Source organism: Trachypithecus francoisi, unplaced genomic scaffold (genome assembly GCF_009764315.1).
Source record: "Trachypithecus francoisi isolate TF-2019V2 unplaced genomic scaffold, Tfra_2.0 Lachesis_group14, whole genome shotgun sequence".
Taxonomy (NCBI): domain Eukaryota; kingdom Metazoa; phylum Chordata; class Mammalia; order Primates; family Cercopithecidae; genus Trachypithecus; species Trachypithecus francoisi.
The window spans coordinates 58819098-58836611 of record NW_022681459.1 but is presented as its reverse complement, the minus strand read 5'-3'; the positions used below and the strand labels follow the sequence as shown (position 1 = coordinate 58836611).

The 17514-nt window shown below is 57.9% G+C and overlaps 1 protein-coding gene across 5 annotated transcripts in view; it reads right to left on the bottom strand.

Annotated features, from left to right (window-relative positions):
* Nucleotides 1-17514, bottom strand: part of TTLL12 (tubulin tyrosine ligase like 12) — a 23813-nt gene extending 6299 nt beyond the window's left edge. For 2 of the 5 annotated variants that reach the window (XM_033233700.1, XM_033233698.1), the window contains exons 1-12: nt 17268-17513; nt 13471-13640; nt 11254-11452; nt 10349-10508; nt 10127-10260; nt 7279-7355; nt 5478-5594; nt 5188-5382; nt 4697-4808; nt 3167-3318; nt 2590-2671; nt 57-125 (exon numbers count right to left, since the gene is read on the bottom strand). In XM_033233700.1, the coding sequence (XP_033089591.1) occupies nt 57-125; nt 2590-2671; nt 3167-3318; nt 4697-4808; nt 5188-5382; nt 5478-5594; nt 7279-7355; nt 10127-10260; nt 10349-10508; nt 11254-11452; nt 13471-13640; nt 17268-17444 (1644 nt within the window). In that variant the 5' untranslated portion in view covers nt 17445-17513. Of the gene's footprint in view, nt 1-56; nt 126-2589; nt 2672-3166; nt 3319-4696; nt 4809-5187; nt 5383-5477; nt 5595-7278; nt 7356-10126; nt 10261-10348; nt 10509-11253; nt 11453-13470; nt 13641-16341; nt 16511-17267 lie in introns of those variants that run through there. The other 3 variants (XM_033233697.1, XM_033233696.1, XM_033233699.1) reach the window with 3 other exon arrangements.

The following is a 17514-nucleotide window of genomic DNA, read 5'->3' as shown; positions in this document are numbered from 1 at the left end:
CCCCCAGCCTGGGACCCGCCCCACTGGCCTGCAATGGTGTGCAGGACACGACTTACCTGGACATCCGTCCAGGGAAATTCTGGGTATTGCTTCTCAAACTCAGGGATGAACTCTTCACAGTGCACCTGCAACAAACACAGGGCCCATCACGCTCCACACAGGCCCATCATCACGCTCCGCACAGAGTCCAAATCACACTCCGCACAGTGTCCAAATCACACTCCGCACAGTGTCCAAATCACACTCCGCACAGTGTCCAAACCACGCTCCGCAGAGTCCAAATCACGCTCCGCAGAGTCCAAATCACACAGGGCCCATTGTGCCCTGCACAGGGCCCATCATCACGCTCCGCACAGGCCCTGCCGGGCCGGGGAGGAGGCAGCCTGCCACTGCCTGGACCAGGAGGCTTCTGACATTGGGTGGGGGTTCCAGGAGCAGGCAGCCAGCCCCAGCCCTTCAGGGTCCAAACAGGAGGTAGGAGATGGAGTCTGGGCTCCGGGTCTTACTGCGTGACTCTGGACAAACGGATTAACTTCTCTGAGCCTGTTTCCTCCTTCGTGAAGTGGAAAAATGTGCCCTGCCCAGTAAACTGACTTTGCCAGGCGGCTGTGAGGCTCACGCGAGACACTGAACATCGAGAGCTCCAGAAACTGCACGGCCTGAGCCGGCACCCACCCTCACACTCAGCTCAGCACAGTGCGAAGGAGGAGGAGCTCAGAAACCCCCGCGGGGCCCGCCTGTGCCCTGGCTCAGCACCAGCTCAGAGTGCTTGAGGGACACAAGATCTTTTTGGCCTCAAGACTTTACCCAAAACACACCCGATGAAGGTGGCAGTTGGCTCAGGTTTCTCCCAGTAAAGGACAAGCCAGGAAAGGCCCCTATGGAAGCCCGCCATCCACACCGTGCTGCACGCACGTCCCCAGGCACAGGGCTCCAGGAGAGGGCTCTTGGGATGACCCCCGTAGTACAGAAGGGAGGGGCTCAGAACCTGAGGGCGACTTCCAACAACGTCCTGGGGCCTGCTGGGGGCTCTGGATCCTAGGGAGTAGATTCAACACAGGCAAGGATAAGAGGGACAGAAGCAACAGGACCTCTGGGTCCCTGTGAGGAGTATGTGCTGGTACAGTCACCAGGGCATGGCAGGGCCCTTTCTCCAAGTCCTCCTAGAGGACTCCTCAGACTTGGGCATGGACAGGTGCCTCCACGCGTGTTCACATGCCACGGTTTATTGTTAGCGAAGACCTCGGATAACCACCTGCAGCCACACTTAGCAACAACCCTGAGCCTCAAAACACACCACTCAGCCAACAAAGCAAGCTGCAGAAGGATCCGCTCCATAAGATGGTATTTACATAAAAACCTAAGTAGGAGGCAGGGCGTGGTGGCTCATGCCTGTAATCCCAGCACTTTGTGGGGCCGAGGCAGGTAGATTGCTTGAGTCCAGGAGTTTGAGACAAGCCTGGGCAACATGGCGAAACCCCGTCTCTACTAAAAATACAAAAAAATTAGCTGGGCGTGGAGGTGCGTGCCCGTAATCCCAGCTACTTTAGGGGGCTGAGGCAGAAGGATGGCTTGAGCCCAGGAGACTGAGATTGCAGTGAGCCGAGATCACGCCTCTGCACTCCAGCCTGGGTGACAGAGTGAGACATTGTCTCTCAACAAAACAAAACAAAAAACCTAAGTAAGCAAAACAAAAAACCTAAGTAAGCAAAACAGTAGCTTGAATGGTCAGAGACATACTCGTGCTGAAAAGAATCAAGACATGCCTGGGAATGACAGGCGCACAATTCAGGAGCCGGGGAGCGCTGGGGCTGGCTGCACGGGGAGCCCAGGGCGCCTGCAAGGCTGGTGATAGGCAGGGTGGGGTAGGTGTTTTGTGCATCTGAAACACTCATTAACCAGTCAGGTCACAGAGGCCTTCCAGGACTTCCTTTCTTCCTTCCTGTACCCAGAGCTGGCCTCTTGCTTCTGCGGAGGCTGTGCCTACCTGTCCCCGTGCACTGGCTGGCCAGCTCTGGTTTCTCGCCCCCACCTTGGAAGGGCCTTTGTCCAGGTGCCCCTGAGCTCCAGGTGCTCAGATGGTGGAGCTGCCATTCACTGAGTGCCCACTGCACAGGGCACTGCTCAGCACTGTGCACCAGGGAGGACAGGAGGTCCTAGACCCGGGCAGGGTCACGGGCCAGCAGGCAGCTGGACCAGGTGGGGCCTCTCAGCATATGCATCTCTGTGCCTCCCGGCCCTGCCTGCCCTGGCGCTCACACGGTGGTGTGCTTTTCCAAAAGTTGAAGTGGCGGTGAGGATTAAGCCCTGGCTGGGAACACACTGTCTCAACCTGCTGCTGGACACATCCCCTTGTGTCCGCATCATCTCAAACACAGTGAGCACCCGGAGGCCTACCTGAGACAACACAGAACCCAGCCCGGCTCATCACGGCAATGCTAACAATCACCTTCCATAGCAGGAACTCAGGAGGTGGCTCCTGGGACCGGCCCGTGTGCCAGTCCTCCCAGGAGGCAGTGTGGGCGGGGTGGGGTCTGGGTGTGCCCTGGCCTCCGTGTGAACCTGCTCTGCACCTCCCTCAGGCCCTACCTGCTTCAGCACCACGTCCGGGTCGTAGTTCATAACTGTGAAGTGCTTCTCGTAGTCATCTAGGTCATTGAGTGCGAAGGCCCTGGAAGACAAGCGCGCGTGGGTTCTTGAGCCAGCCTTGTCCCTGTGAGGGAGGTGCCACCCACTCAACCTTCCCAGCCAGGGGCTCAGCGCTTGGGGCAGGACCACCTGCTGCCCAGGCAGGAGCCTATTCCCTTGTTTGTGTGGGTGGGCGAGCCCCACGGCCTCACTGAGCTGGGGTGGAGGTGAGTGAGATACTAGCTGTGAAGTCTCTGCAGGTGCATAAAAACAGCACCTGGTTCTCACGTTGGTGCCCATTTTACAAAGAATGTTCACATCCATTACTGTGGGCAATGCCAGAACTCTGATGTGGGCAGGGCAGGTCACCGCCAACTACCACGAAGGGAGGCAAGCTCCAAGGGCCGCTTGCGGGGTGAGTGATGGAGGGCACCTTCCAACTACACTTTCTGATTCCAAAAAGGGCCCATCGCCCACCCGCTACCTCCACCCGGTCCCCCAGCTCCCTGACCCTGGACCCAGCCAGCCCTCCACTTACCGGTTGGAGAACCGCAGCCAGAACACATCATACACGAACAACCGCAGGGGCTTCACCGACCGCAGCAGCACGACGTAGCGGACGTCAAACTTCACCTTTCCCACGTCTTCTCGAAGGAACAATACAGGACTTTCAATGTACTTGGACACAACCTGGAGGACACAGGCGCGAGCTCACTGGTGGCCCTCGTCTCCCCTCTACTGGGCCAGGACACAGGCGCAAGCTCACTGGTGGCCCTCGTCTCCCCTCTGCGGGGCCAGGACACAGGCGCGAGCTCACTGGTGGCCCTCGTCTCCCCTCTGCGGGGCCAGGACAGAGCACTCTGGGGCTCCTGAGCACACAAAACCACGCAGGGGGCAAAGAGAGGGCTGCACTTTACTCCTCCTTCTGCCTTTTCAAACCTGCCAAGGTTGCCGCAAAGTCTTTTTTTATTTTGAGACAGTCTCGCTCTGTCGCCCAGGCTGGAGTGCAGTGGCGTGATCTGGGCTCACTGCAAGCCCCGCCTCCCGGGTTCAGGCCATTCTCCCGCCTCAGCCTCCCGAGTAGCTGGGACTACAGGCGCCCGCCACCATGCCCAATTAAGTTTTTGTATTTTTAGTAAAGATGGGGTTTCACTGTGTGGGCCAGGATGGTCTCCATCTCCTGACCTTGTGATCTGTCCGCCTTGGCCTCCCCAAGTGCTGGGATTACAGGTGTGAGCCACTGTGCCCGTGCCCGGCCCTTTTTTTTTGAGACAGAGTTTCATTCTGTCACCCAGACTGGAGTGCAATGGCACAATCTCAGCTCACTGCAACCTCTGCCTCCCAGCTTCAAGTGATTCTCCTGCCTCAGCCTCCCAAGTAGCTGGGATTACAGGTGCCCGCCACCCCCCCCCAGCTAATTTCTGTATTTTTAGTAGAAAGGGGTTTCTCCATGTTGGCCTGGCTGGTTTCGAACTCCTGACCTCAGGTGATCCGCCCACCTTGGCCTCCCAAAGTGCCACCGTGCTCTGCAGCAAAGTCTTTATATCCATTTTTAGTTGAAATGGAATATAAATTCTCACCCATAATTCCATCCACCCCCACCCCACAGCCTGAAGTCTCCATTACAATCATCCTTGTGATGCATTTCCTGCCAGCTCCTGACAAGGTATACAGCCCAGGCGGATTCTGTGCCCTGCAATACTGCCTCTGGATGTCCCCTCACCACGAATCTTTACCACGGCTCTGAGAGGCTCCTTGTCCAGGCTCAGTCACCTCATCCTGCTGGGCAGCCATACGTGGCACACTATGTGGTAGGGACTTGGAGGGGAGACACACCCAGGACAATTCTTTTTTTAAAGACAGGGTCTTGCTCTGTCGCCCAGGGTGGAGTGCAGTGGCACGATCACAGTTCACTGCAACCACAATCCCCTGGGCTCAAGTGTTCCTCCTCCGCTTCCCAGAGTGCTGAGATTATAGGTGTAAGCCACCTTGCCCAGCCTGGACCTGTCCATGAGGACCATGACACTTGGTTCCCTCTGCCCCGGGGCTCTTGGGCTGCAGGGCCCACCTTTGGGGTGCTCTCTCGGTGCCGGATGATGCTGTGCAGGCTCTTGGTGACGTGGGTGTCCAGGCTGCGAGCCAGGTTCCAGGGTTTGCAGATCCAGTGGTTGTCCTCGCCCCTGGGGAGCAGAAGGGCTGTCTGGGTGGCACCTGGGGCCTGTGTTCCCAGATGGTGCCACCCCAGGACACAGCGGCAGAAGGTGGGTGGCCCACTTCTCCTTGGGAGCTGAGTGGGCACCAGAGAGGAGCTGTCAGAGGCAGGGGCTTGGGGAACGAGGAGGGGTTCCCAGGGAGCTGCGCTGTGGTGGAGAGGACAGCCCCAGCAAAAGCCTAGAGAGGTCCTGCAGTCCATGAGGCCAGCTGTGACATTTGGGGCCCAGAGCTCGGCTCCCGCACCACGGTTTCCACAGTGGGTGCTCACAGAGCACAAAGGTGGACACAGAGGCTGCGCTGGGGGAAAGGGCCATGGAGCGTGCCAATGCCGTGTCTGAGACTTACCACCTCTCCCGCTGCTGGAAGTAGCTGACAAACTGGGGCAGCTCGGTGCGCAGGTTGAAGGTTCGGGGCAGCCAGGCTGGGCCCTCGGGGCCGCCGGCCCGGCGCGCTATGGAGGCCAGGCAGTCCTTGACAGTCAGCAGGTTCTCGCAGGGGAACTGGTTCAGCAGCACGCCCGGCCTCTCCTGGCTGAGTTTCCTGCAGGGCGGAGGCAGGTGCGCCAGCTCAAGGGGAGGCCGGCAGTGCCTAGAGGCCCTGACTGGGAGGACTCCTGTGGCCAGAGGTGCCCTCACCTGTAGTCCTTGAAGTGTGAGAAGTTGAACAGGATGTCGGCGTCTGCCTCGCTTTGGGTGAGGGTGAAGCGCGGGTGGGTGAGGCTGCTGGCCACCTGCTGCACGTCCGTGTAGACCCTGTGGGGAGAGCCCGAGCTGGGTGACCCTGGCTCCGAAGTGTCCAAGTGGGACTCCAGCACCAGCCCTAGCTCAGGGACTCCCCTCCCTGTTTTGAAGTTAATGTGGCAGAGGCGAGTCCTGGGTTCGAGTCATGATGTTGGACAGTCCAGGTTCAGAACCTGCTCCCTCCGATCTGCCAAGGGAGGGGGGCAACCCGTACCCTTGTGACTCCTGGTTCCTCATCTTCAGGACTGGACCACACCGTCCACCTCACATTTGTCGTTAAAATTAAATGGCATAATTTGGGCGTTTATTATGTGTTAGTTCTTTCCTCTCACATGGAAAAAGGATGAACCCAGGGCCTCCAATCTCACACGGGCACACCAAGGGCCTCCATGAGGCCTCTGCCCCAGAGGAGGTGGAGGGACCTTAGGCCCCGGCCACGTCATCACCAGACTCATGTCTCAGCAAGAGCCCCTGGGCTGCCCGGCTGGGGCAGAAGCCAGCAGGGAGGAAAGCCCTCAGGCTCGGTGGAGGGGACAGAGTGGAGCAGGCTGCCTGTTCCTGGCTGGACCAAATTTAGGCAGCCAAGGGGAGTATCTGGGAGCCTCAGGGAGGGGCTCCTGTGAAGGCTAAGGCGGAACCTGCTCTGCATCTCTGGGTCCTCACCTGTGCCTGTTTCCACAAGGTGCCCAGCCTGGACCTGCCGGCCTGGCCTTCCTTAACTCACCAGCCACACCTGCAGCCTCTCGGCAGGGGCCCCTCCTGGCAGCCTGGGTGGCTGTTGAGGTGCCCAGCATGTTCCCAGCCAGCAAAGGCTCCCTGCTTTGGGGAGGGCCGGCACGCACAGGCCTGGCTGGTGTCGGGTTCCAGGACTGGATGAGCATGGTATCCGGGTAAGCGGAGCAGCCCCATGGCATGCAGGGTTGGTAACGGGACCCCCTGGTGCCCAGAGGATGGGGTGGGATGGGGACTGGTGTGGCCGACGCTTCTGCCCAGGGGACCCTTTACCCACTGCCAGCATTTCCATGGCCTATTCCTATTTTTAACTTTCAAGGATGTTTTTATTTTATTTTTTTTTAAGAAGGGGTCTTGCTCTGTAGCCCAGGCTGGAGTGCCGTGGCCTGATCTCAGCTCACTGCAGGAAGAAGCTTCAGATGATTCTTCCTCCTCAGCCTCCCGAGTAGCTGTGATTACAGGCGCCCGCCACCGTGCCATACTTTTTTTTATTTTTATTTTTAGTAGAGACAGGGTTTCACCATGCTGGCCAGGCTGGTGTTGAACGCCCGACCTCAGGTGATCTGCCTGGCTGGGCCTCCCAAAGTGCTGGGATCACAGGTGTGAGCCACTGCTCCTGGCCTCATGGGTGAGGTATGAAACCTGGGAGGTGGAGGTTGCCGTGAGCTGAGATTGTGCCACTGCACTCCAGCCTTGGTGACAAAGGGAGACTCTGTTTCAAAAAAAAAAAAAAAAAAAAAAAAAAAAATCTCCGGAAACCCTGCTCACTCTTGCACTTCCCGCAGCATTTTCTCTGGGATCCCAAGAACTCCACTCCCTGCCCTTGTCACTGCAGCGCCCAGACAGGACACAGCTGACTTGCTGTGCGCCATGCACCAAGCACTGTTCTGGGGCTGTGGGAACCACAAAGCGTGGGAGGCGGCGATTGGGGACATGTCTCAGGCCAAGCAGTGGGGCTACGCACTTGAAGATGTGGTCGTGGGGGTGCACTATGGGGCTGACGTCAAGTGGCAGCTTCTCCTTGTTTTCCTCCAGAATGGCCTAGAAGGAAACACACCGGAGGTAGAGATGAGGTCAAGGAAGGGAGGGGAAGGCCGGGCGTGGTGGCTCTTTCCCATAATCCCAGCACTTTGAGAGGCCAAGGCAGGTGGATCGCATGACGTCAAGAGTTCAAGACCAGCCTGGCCAACATGGCAAAACCCCGACTCTACTAAGAATATAAAAATCAGGAGGCTGAGGCAGGAGAATCGCTGGAACCCAGGAGGCAGAGGTTGCAGTGAGCCGAGATTGCGCCACTACACTCCAGCCTGGGAAAGAGTGTGAAACTCCATCTCAAAAAAAAAAAGAAAAGGAAGAGAGGGAGGGGACACAAGGCTTCCTGCCTGGCGTCAGGTTCTATGGCCTCACGGGGCGTATGGCTGCTCCTCCCTCCCAACACCCCAAAGCCTCTAACCACCCCCTCACCCCTGGATTCTGGGGCTCCAGGCCCCAAAAGAACCAGGTTAAACATTGCTGCACATCTTCTCAATGCTACCTCGAAATCACACGGGGAAAGAAGGTGCTAAACTCCTCCTGGGAAGAGCTGCTTAGTCCTAGGAGCCCCGACGGCTGTCCGGAGCTTCAGCAGTGTGATGATTTAAAACATGCCCATGTGCTGCACATGGTGGCTCAAGCCAGTAATGCCTGTACTTTGGGAAGCTGAGATGGAAGACTGCCTGAGCCCAGGCGTGTCGGAACAGCCCGGGCAACACATTGAGACCCCGTCTCTACAGAAAAATTAAATAATTCGTGGGGCTTGGTGGTCGTTGCCTGGAATTCCAGCTACTTGGGAGGCTGAGGCAGGAGGACTGCCTGAACCCAGGAATTAGAGGTGGCAGTTAGCTAGGATGATGCCACTGTACTCTAGCCTGGACAAAAGCAAGACCCCATCTTAAAAAAAAAAAAAAAAAAAAAAGATTAAAACATGCCTACAAACTCTTTGATGCTCTCTTCCAAAGGCAGAGCCGCATGCATCTCTGAGTTGCTTCTAATAAGCAGGAAAAGGGTGGAAGGGACAGGGTTGCTTCTGTGACAAGGCCATGAAGCCTGACGCCTCCTCTTCGCTCTCTCCCTCGGATCACTTGCTCTGGGAGAAACCAGGTGCCACATCCTGGGGACACCTGAGCACTCCTACAGAGAGGCCCACAAGGCAGGGAGCCCAGGCCTCCTGCCAACAGCCAGCACCAACACAGCAGGCACGCACATATGCCGTACAGAAGCGGGTCCGCAGCCCGACGGGCAGCCTGTGTACCTCGAGGGAGACCTGAGGCCAGAGGCACCCTGCTGAGCCACTCCTCAACTCCTGGCCCACGGAAATCGTGTGAGAGAATAAATGTTTGCTGTTTTAAGGTGCTAAGTTTTGGAGTTACTTGTTACCCAGCCACAGCTAATCGACACAGGCAATCCTGGGCCCAGAGCACAGACCTGATTGTGAAGGGGTCAAATGGGAAAAAAAGGACACCTGGCCTCGTATCTCCTCTTCCTGGTCAGTGCAGAGCTTCCCAAGGAAAACACGCACTTTAGTTCATGTTCCATTAACAAACAAGCCCAAGACCAGGAAGTGTTTGTCCCTCCAGTTGCATCCACAAACGCATTCACTTTTTCAGGCAAATGTGTACTAAGCACGTTCCTGGTGCAGGGGCTCCGGGAGGCTTGTAAGCACCCTTTGAACCAGTAAGACTGACCCCCTTGTTTTCGGCATGTTTAGTTCAATCATCACTGACTTAGACCAAAAGTGAAAGGAGGCCCCCTACAGCCCCCGCTGCAGTCAGGAGTGCCCACACAAACACACCACCACTCCACGCGCCCACTCATCTAACCCTTCCCACAACCCTCCAAGGCACTTAGTGAGCGCCTGGTGTGCAAAAAGGACGACTTCAGTCACTGTGGGGCAAGCCTGCAGCCTCAGCCCACAAGCCGCCAGGTCCCCTTGGTTCTGGACTCCAGCTCTTCCACCCGCTGTGTGACCCTTGGCAAGTGACTTAACCTCTCTGTGTCTCAATGGCCTCATCCTCAGTAAAATGAAGATAAAAACACAACTGTAAAACTGTAAGGAACTGAGTGGCACATGGCCACAAAGTACGAAGCACAGGCTCCCCTGTAGGCTGGTTCCAGCCTACGGAAGCAGCAACAGAGGAGAGGGAAAGGAAGGAGGAGAGCCGGGTCAGGGTAGGAACCCCCTACCCAGCCCTGACTGGTCCTGGAGGTGGCTATGTTCCCATAGGCTCCTTTTCCTCCCCTGGCACTGGGGCCTCGCCAACTCTGGCTCCCTAACCCGCCAGCCTCCTAGGATGGGGCCTGGATGAGCTCTTACCTCCAGTCAGGCACTTCCGAGTGGCCCAGCTGGGTCCCTTGGGGCCCTGACCGAGACTGAAAGCACTTTTGTTATCAATAACAGTGACCATGATGGTAACCTGCAGGCCTGCTGAGTGAGGGAGGCACGCGACATGTGAACACAGGGTGTTTCTGTGCCTCAGTGAGATGAGGATGGGGCTGAGTGGGGTTCACGGCCAAGACCAACTGCACAGCCCCCTCCTTCCTGAGGGAGCACCAGGCACCCTGGGATCTGAAGCCCCAGTCGCACAGCCGCAGGCAGCTTGTGTTCACTCTCTGAGCCCCTCGTCTCTCAGAGGCTCCTAAAACTCGCTATGCCTCCCACGGTCACTGGCTCAGGGCCTGGCACCCGGCTGGGGTTCGATAATATTTGGTGTCTGTACAGAGAACATTCTGGAAGCTACCAAGCAGACAGGCCCGGGGGTGGAGGAGGGCCGCACCTGGTAGTGCTCGGCGGGTGGCTCAGGCGTGCAGGAGCTGAGGTCCAGCATGTCGGTGGGGGCCCAGGGCAGCAGCATGCACTTCCGGATCAGGGGGTCTGTCTCTCCGTAGGCAAAGTCTCGGGTCACCTCCTCTGTGCCAAGACACGTGTGCCCATCAGAGAGGGTGACAGGACACTGGGCTGAGGCCCCTCTTCCAGGATGGGCAGGTGCTGGACTTACCGCCAGTGTCCAGGTCCCTCAGGGGCCACAGCAGCGTGTAGGCCACCTGCTGGGGCATGTAGAAGAAGGGTGCCGTGGCAAAACTGGGCACGTCCGCGTGCTGGATCCGCGAACCGAACTCGTCCATGATATACCACACCGGCATCTTCTCCTCGGCTGTCTGCAGACAGAGCACATATGGCCCTCCTCGCTCACCCGTCCACCTCCTGGAACTCCCTTCCGGAACCCGGACATCGAGCACCCATCAGCCCACAGCCACCTCTCTGATCTTGGAGGCCCCCTCACATATACCCCAGGCCCTTTAGCTAAGCTAGGGGCTCCAGAACAGCAGCCCTGCCTTTGCAGACCAGGACACAGGCCTGGGTAACGCAGTGTGACAACTCGTGGTAAAAGGGTGTTTGGTAACAAGGCACACAGCCCAGCACCCGTAGGGTTGTATCTGGGTTTGTGGGTAATTGGGGGGTGGGGGGAGTAGTCTTTGAGCCCAAGGAAGGCTCCCTGGAGGAGGTGATATCTAAGCTAAAATCATGAGAAACAAGCAGCTGTCTTTTCCTAAACTAAGAGTGGTGAGGGGCTGGAGCATGGGGTGAGTCCGCGGAGAGGCCAACAGGGGTGGGTGAGGAATGGCTGAGGGCCTTTAAGAGAGTGACAGAATCAGAGGGGCCAGGAAAGAGGCAGCTGAGTCATCTGGGCCCTCTGAGTTTAGGAGTCTGAGAGGGCTGCGTCCTGTGAGCTCAGGGGTCAGCTGGGCCCAAGTCCCCAGGATAGCACGCTCCTTAGGAAGCCACAGGAGAAAGTGAGCTATTTGCTCTGGACAGCCCCTCACCCAGCCTGATGGCACAGGGCAGCAGAGGTCTGTGCCCATGCCTGTCCTCCCCGTCCCCGGGGCCCAGCTACCCACTCACCCCATGGGCCAGCTGGTAGGTCTGGTTGAACTTCCACATCTCCTCCAGTACCAGGGCCACAGCCTCCGCACTGGGCAGCTCACCGTGGAACTCAATGCCCATCAGGTTGGCCATGCGGTGCAGCAGCCCGGGCACCTGCTGCAGCTGCTGGCGTGCATGCTCCACACGGCAAGTCCAGGCGTGGTCGATGAGGAAGATGCTGCGGGCACAGGCCACAGTGTGAGGCTGCCGGCCAGGCATGGGGCAAAGGGAAGTGAGGGGAGGAAGAGGCCCAGGGCTGTGTTGGGACCAGGACTCAAGCTTCCTGAGATTTGGTCTACTGGGTGCCATAGTTATGCCCAGTTTGGACTCCAGTGGGCCTGGGTCAGGTGCTGGCGCTGCTGTTCACTCCCTGTGTGATCCTGAGCAAGCGCCTCCTCCTCTTCAAGCTTCTCAAACAGGGAAGCAGGGGTCTCTACCGCCTGTCACCAGGCTGTCACAAGCAGCAGATGAGACCATATATATGGTATACCCTACTGTCCACCAAGCACTTGCAATAAACACACCAGCAGTCACTAGCATGAACCTGGACCTCGGGCCACTGCAGGGCTGGCCCATGCTTCCCATCTTGCTGCCTGCAGGCCGGGCACACCACAGCTGCTCAACAAAAGCAAAGGCCCTACACGCCGGAGGCCAGCGTAGGCAGACAGCACGGGGGCTACCACACAGGCCTCGCCCACGCAGCCAGGTCTTCTGGAAGCACCAAGGCTTTTTTGTGGGAGAGGCTTCCAGTCCCCGCACACAGGATCCCTGCAGCTGAGCTCCTACAGAAGCATGTCGGGGCTGTGGCACAGGACGAGCCGTCCCTACCCTGTAGGACACAGGGCTGACCATAATCCTCCCAGAGCCTTGCCGGATTAGGAGGCACCAAACAGGTGCCTAATGGGCAAAGCAGCCCCCAGCTTGCCTCCATCTCTGTTCCCTTTTTAAAATGAAAGGGACAACCAATGTTCCAGTTCTTAGGCTGGGGGGCAAGTTCAGGAGTATTTATCTTCTTGTGCTTACATGAGTTTTGTTGGCCCGTCCTAAAATAAGTGGGTTTACTCTTGGCACTTGTGCTAGAGTGGGTGACCACAGGATGCAGGGCAGAGCCAGGCCTTCGGGGTGACCCTTGGCACGTGCAAGAAGGGGTGCTGTACAAAGAGAGGTATGGGGATGAGAATGGAGAGCCTGTTGGGGCCTGGCAATCGGGGAGACTCGGGGGGATGAAGACCTTGAAGCAGAAAGGCCCAGAAGTAGGTGAGGCTGAAATGAACACTCAGGCTCCAAATCTGAGACTCTGGATTCTCAGCCTCCCACCACCCATAGCATGGCTGGCAGCGGGTTCTGTGGTTGTAGGCCCGAGACAGAATGTTAGCTGGGAGCTCCAAGGGCTTGCAGACAACGTGTTGTTCAATGCAACAGGTGAATGCATTGAATTCACCTGTTCCTGGGCCTGAGCGGCACAGAACTGACTTCACTGAACCTGAAGGGGAGGGTGAGCTCGAGCACACATGGGTGGGGGTGCTGGGCTCTCCATATTTCTGGGGTGACTTGCTACTGCCCACTCCCAGCTGGAGGAGGCGGCGGGAGAAGCTCTGCAGAAGAGAACAGACGCCTGCCCAAAGAGCTGTGCATGGACACAGGCGCCCGGCAAGTTTCTCCGAGGGTCCACAAAAACCTGTGGCGGAGGGGCCTGCAGGCCTGTCCTAGGGATAGCCACTCTTGATCCCTAGGGGCAGGAAGCCTGGGGTACAGTCTCAGCTCTGCCCTAACTACTCCATGGCCCTTGGCAAGGCCAGGCCTGCTCTGGGTCTCAGGTCCTCAGGTGTTCCAGGGCCCAGCCCAGATTCCAATTCAGCAGGACCAGAAAGGGGCTGTGACCGTGGAGGAGTAAGGCTGACCTGCACCCTTAACCTGGAGGGTGACCTTGGGCAAAACGAACTCCTAATCCCCTGCAGCAGGACCACTGTGACAATGAGATTGCTGGGAGAGGCTGTCAGGCCACAGTCCATCCGGTCACCATAGGAATGCTGTGTTGCCATGGACACCACTCTGAAGCCCGGATGGACACACCACTGGCCACATGTGCTTGCCACAAAGCTGTCCTGAGGAAGATGTCCAGGAGAATCTGCATTACTGCATCTCCCACCTTTCACCAGGTGAAGGTCGTAGTGGTGTCTCTGGCCAGGCTCCTACCTGTTGGGGTTGGCTGCCTGGAGCCCGCTCTCCCTGGTCACGATAACCTTGTAGCACAGCTCGCTCCCCGGGTTGGGCTGCTTTTTCCGCACCTCCCGGGCTGCCTCGTCCTCCTCCTCTTCCACTTCCTCCACTTGCATGATCCCAAACACCTCCCCAGCGTCGAAAACCTGGGGGCCAGAGCTCAGGTCAGCAGGGGCACGGGCAGGAGACCCTACCCCTAATGCCTTCACCACTGGCTCCAGAAAGCCACCCAAGGTGCCACACCCAGGCCTCAAGGACAAACTTGTCTCCTTCAGAGGAGTGGAACCTGTTTAATGCAACTACACACAGTCTTATGGGTGGGCAGATTGAAGCTCCTGGAGATTTCAGGGTCAGAATGGGGATCTAACGTACCCCACCATTGCCTGAGCTGTCATCCAGAGCCCCTTGTCCCACCGGATGCTGTGCATGGAGATGGGACCTCAAGGACTGGCTGGAGGTATCTGCAGTCCACCCTCTTCACATTACAGGGAAAGAGAGGCCCCAAAGGCAGAGAAGTCAATGGAAGAGTCAGGATCTTGGTGGCTGGGGGCACACCCCAACGTGCCCCTCACAGAAGAACCCTTCAACACTAGGACAGCTGAGTCAACTCACAGAGAAGCCTCCTCCAGCCCAGCCCCACCCACTCCAGGCCAACCGGAAGCGAGGCCCCAGATCAAGGTGGGACGGGAAGATAAGGGCCTTGGTCCTGCCTCACGTGGCTAGTCAAGCAGGCAAGTGACCTCTTCCAGTGTGCGTGGAGCAGAGGGGTCCCTGGCCCAGCCACACTCACGCACTGTCTGCCACAAGCCGGCAAAGGGGGCTTCCGGGCAGATTCTGCAGCCAGGCTGTGTGGGTTCAAATCTTGGTTTCACCACTTCCTAGAGAAGTGACCTTGAACAAGTTACTTAACTATCCCGTGGGTGTTTCCTCATCCACACAATGGGAATAACAGAATCTCCCTCTGAGGACTACTGGCAGGATCAGATGATTCATACCCAGAGCTCAGAGTGGGGCCCGGCCACAGCAAATGCTCTATAAGCACGGGGTGCCATTGTTAACGCTTCTGAGACTGTTTCTTCACCTGTGAGAGTGGGTGTCATCCACCTTTCAGGACACTGACGGAATGAAATCAAACAGCGTGCATCAAGTCCTGGCACACAGCAGAGGCTCAACAAAGGCCAGTTCCTCCTGATAACCTATTTCCCACTACTCAATTAAAAACGGCAGTTGGAAACTAGTTAACTACTCAGGTGCAGGCAGCTTTTGTGCACCGGGCAGGACTTGCCCTTTGGTGGCATGAGGATGAATCACTCATGGTCTCGCTCAGGGAGCTCATCGCTGAGTAAGTTCTAGGCCACCTGAGAGTATCAGGTAAATTGCTCTGGGGCCTGGAGGGCCTGAGAAGACTTAAGGATGAGGAACCATAACCAGAGGGAAGATTTAAACATGAGGCTACAGGGTGAGGATGGAAAGGAACTCCAGGCAGAGGGAAGAATAAGAGCGAAAGCCTGGAGGCAGATAGCCCAGGGTGGAGCAAACCAGGGGTCACGTGAGAGACAAGGCATCTGAGACAAGGGGCGTCCAGTTCTCCTTTAGTCCTCAAGGTGGGTCCGGGGAGGCTATTGCCTTCTCCAGTTTAGGACTGGGGGGAGGCTCAGAGGGCTGGAATTCAGACCTCAGGCTTCCGCCCCAGTACCCTAAATCCCCAGGGGACAGTCTGAGGCTGAGGGAGAGAGTCTGCCTCAAGCCTGCCTTGGCTTCAACCCAGCTGTGAAATGGGGGTAACCACAACCCCTTCATGGCAGGACTGGAAGAGCTCCCCAAGAGATAAGGGGGGTGGTTTTGCAACTGGGAAGCTTGTGCAGACAGAAGAGTAGATATTTTAAAAACACCTCTTTGGCCGGGCGCGGTGGCTCACACCTGTAATCCCAACACTTTGGGAGGCCGAGGAGGGCAGATCATGAGGTCAGGAGTTCGAGACCAGCCTGACCAACATGGTGAAACCCCATCTCTATTAAAAATACAAAAACTAGCTAGGTGTGGTGGTGCACGCTTGTAATCCCAGCTACTTAGGTAAGGCTGAGGCACGAGAATCTTTTGAACCTGGGAGGCGGAGCTTGCAGTGAGCCGAGATCACTCCACTGCACTCCAGCCTGGGTGGCAGAGCAGACTCCAGTCTCAAAAAAAAAAGAAAAAAAAAATGTCTTCCCCATCCTTTCCAGGGCAGCCAGCCTAAGGTGAGACAGGAGGGCTGATGGCCAGGGGTGGAAGGGCCCAGGGCACTGGCAGGTGGTGCTGCTGCTTCTGGCGGCCTTCCCCACACCTGGGCCAGCAGCAGTAGCAGGCTTCCCTCGGAAGAGCTGCAGGTTTGTGTCTGGTAAAGCAGTGACTCAGCTCTGCCCTTAATGGCTGGGGAGGGTCACGGAAAAACACTTGCTGCCCCTTAGTAGGGGAACAGCAGGTAGGGCAGCCTGGGCAGGGGATGAGATGCAGCGGCGACCACCCTGTGTGCTGGGCATATTTCTCATGCCACCTCCCATCCCTCCAATACTGTGGGAGCCAGGTAGTGTCTCACCATCCCCTTCCCGGATGGAGAACAGGACTCAGATGGGCGAGTGACTGCCTGAGGGAGGGCGTGCTGCCATGGAAGCTGGCTGGGCAGGAGCTGGTCATTCCCACTGTGCTCCTTTCACGCAGCACATGGGAAACCTTTTGTCCTCACGAACAAACCAGGGTCCCTTCCACCCACCACAGGCCTGGGACCAGAGTGGGCCTCGGAAAGCATATGGCAGAAGTGAGGGGCAGAGGAAACTCTGTGACACTATAGCATAAGGAAGTGCCACTCACTGCACGTTTCCCGCAGGAAGGTTCTTAGTCCAACCAGGATTACACAGAGAAAAACTGGCTCAGAAACCGTAGGGTCTGGCCAGCAGCCAGGCTCATGGACTCCTAGCTCCCGGCCCGGGTCCCTGTTCTTGGCTCTGGGGTTCCACTTCATCACCTGCGCCACTAGGCTCATCTCAGTCGGGGAGGTGGCACCTGGAGGAGACGCCAGGTCTCAGCTAAAGAAAAGACCCCCCAGCCAGCCCGGGAAAGCGCTGTGGCTTCAGCCCCTGGGCACGCAATCCAAATCCAGGGCTCATCCCCAGCCAGGACAGTGGGAAACGCTTTGGAGTGGAGGAGGCAGGTGAGCAGGATGGGCCTTCCTCACAAAAAGGGAGAGAACCTCGAGGCTTCTCAACCTTTTCCATTTTTCTTTACATTTCTCCTCCACCTCTCACAGCCTGTTTTCTTTAATCTGCAAGATGAGGGAAACCCGAGGCTCAAATCAAATGAAAAAACACTGAATTCGTTGAACCCAACAGTTACAGCTACACAAATTCACGGGGTTCCCGTTGTCCCTGTGAGGCAGCGGCTGAAAGAATCCCTCTGAAGGGACCCTCGGAGCCGCAGTGTTCTCATCTGCGAAGTGGGAGAGATGAGTTTCACTCCTCGCAGGGCTTTGTGAGGCTCGGCTGTGTGGAGGACCTAAAGTTTCCACCGCAGCCCTCGGCCGGCCTCAGGCCCAGGCAGATCAGGGCCGCAGGTACCCTGGTCTCCTGCTGTCACTCCTCGGCCCCCAACTCCACGCCGCTCCAGAACTGCCCAGAACGCGGTCGGGGTGGCTCAGCGCGGCTCCCGCCGCCCGGGAGCGCCCTTTCCTGCCCCGCGCCGCGGGCTCCCGCCGCGTTCCCACCCCGGCAGCCGCACGTGCCCGCCGCCCTTCCCCGCACCTCGTGCTCCAGCTTGTGCAGGAGGCGGCCCCAGTAACGTTCGGGGACCCCCGAAGCGCGCAGCGCCGGGCCGTGCAGCGCCGCGAACTCGGCCAAGGCCTCCGCGCCCTCCTCCGGCGTCTGGCCCGGGCTGCTACGCTCCGCAGGCGGGCGCTCTGGACCCCGCTCGGCCTCCATGGCGCCTGCACCCGCGCAGACTCCAGCGCCGCCCACCGGCCCTGTCCTGCCCTCCCGCTTCGGCGCCCCG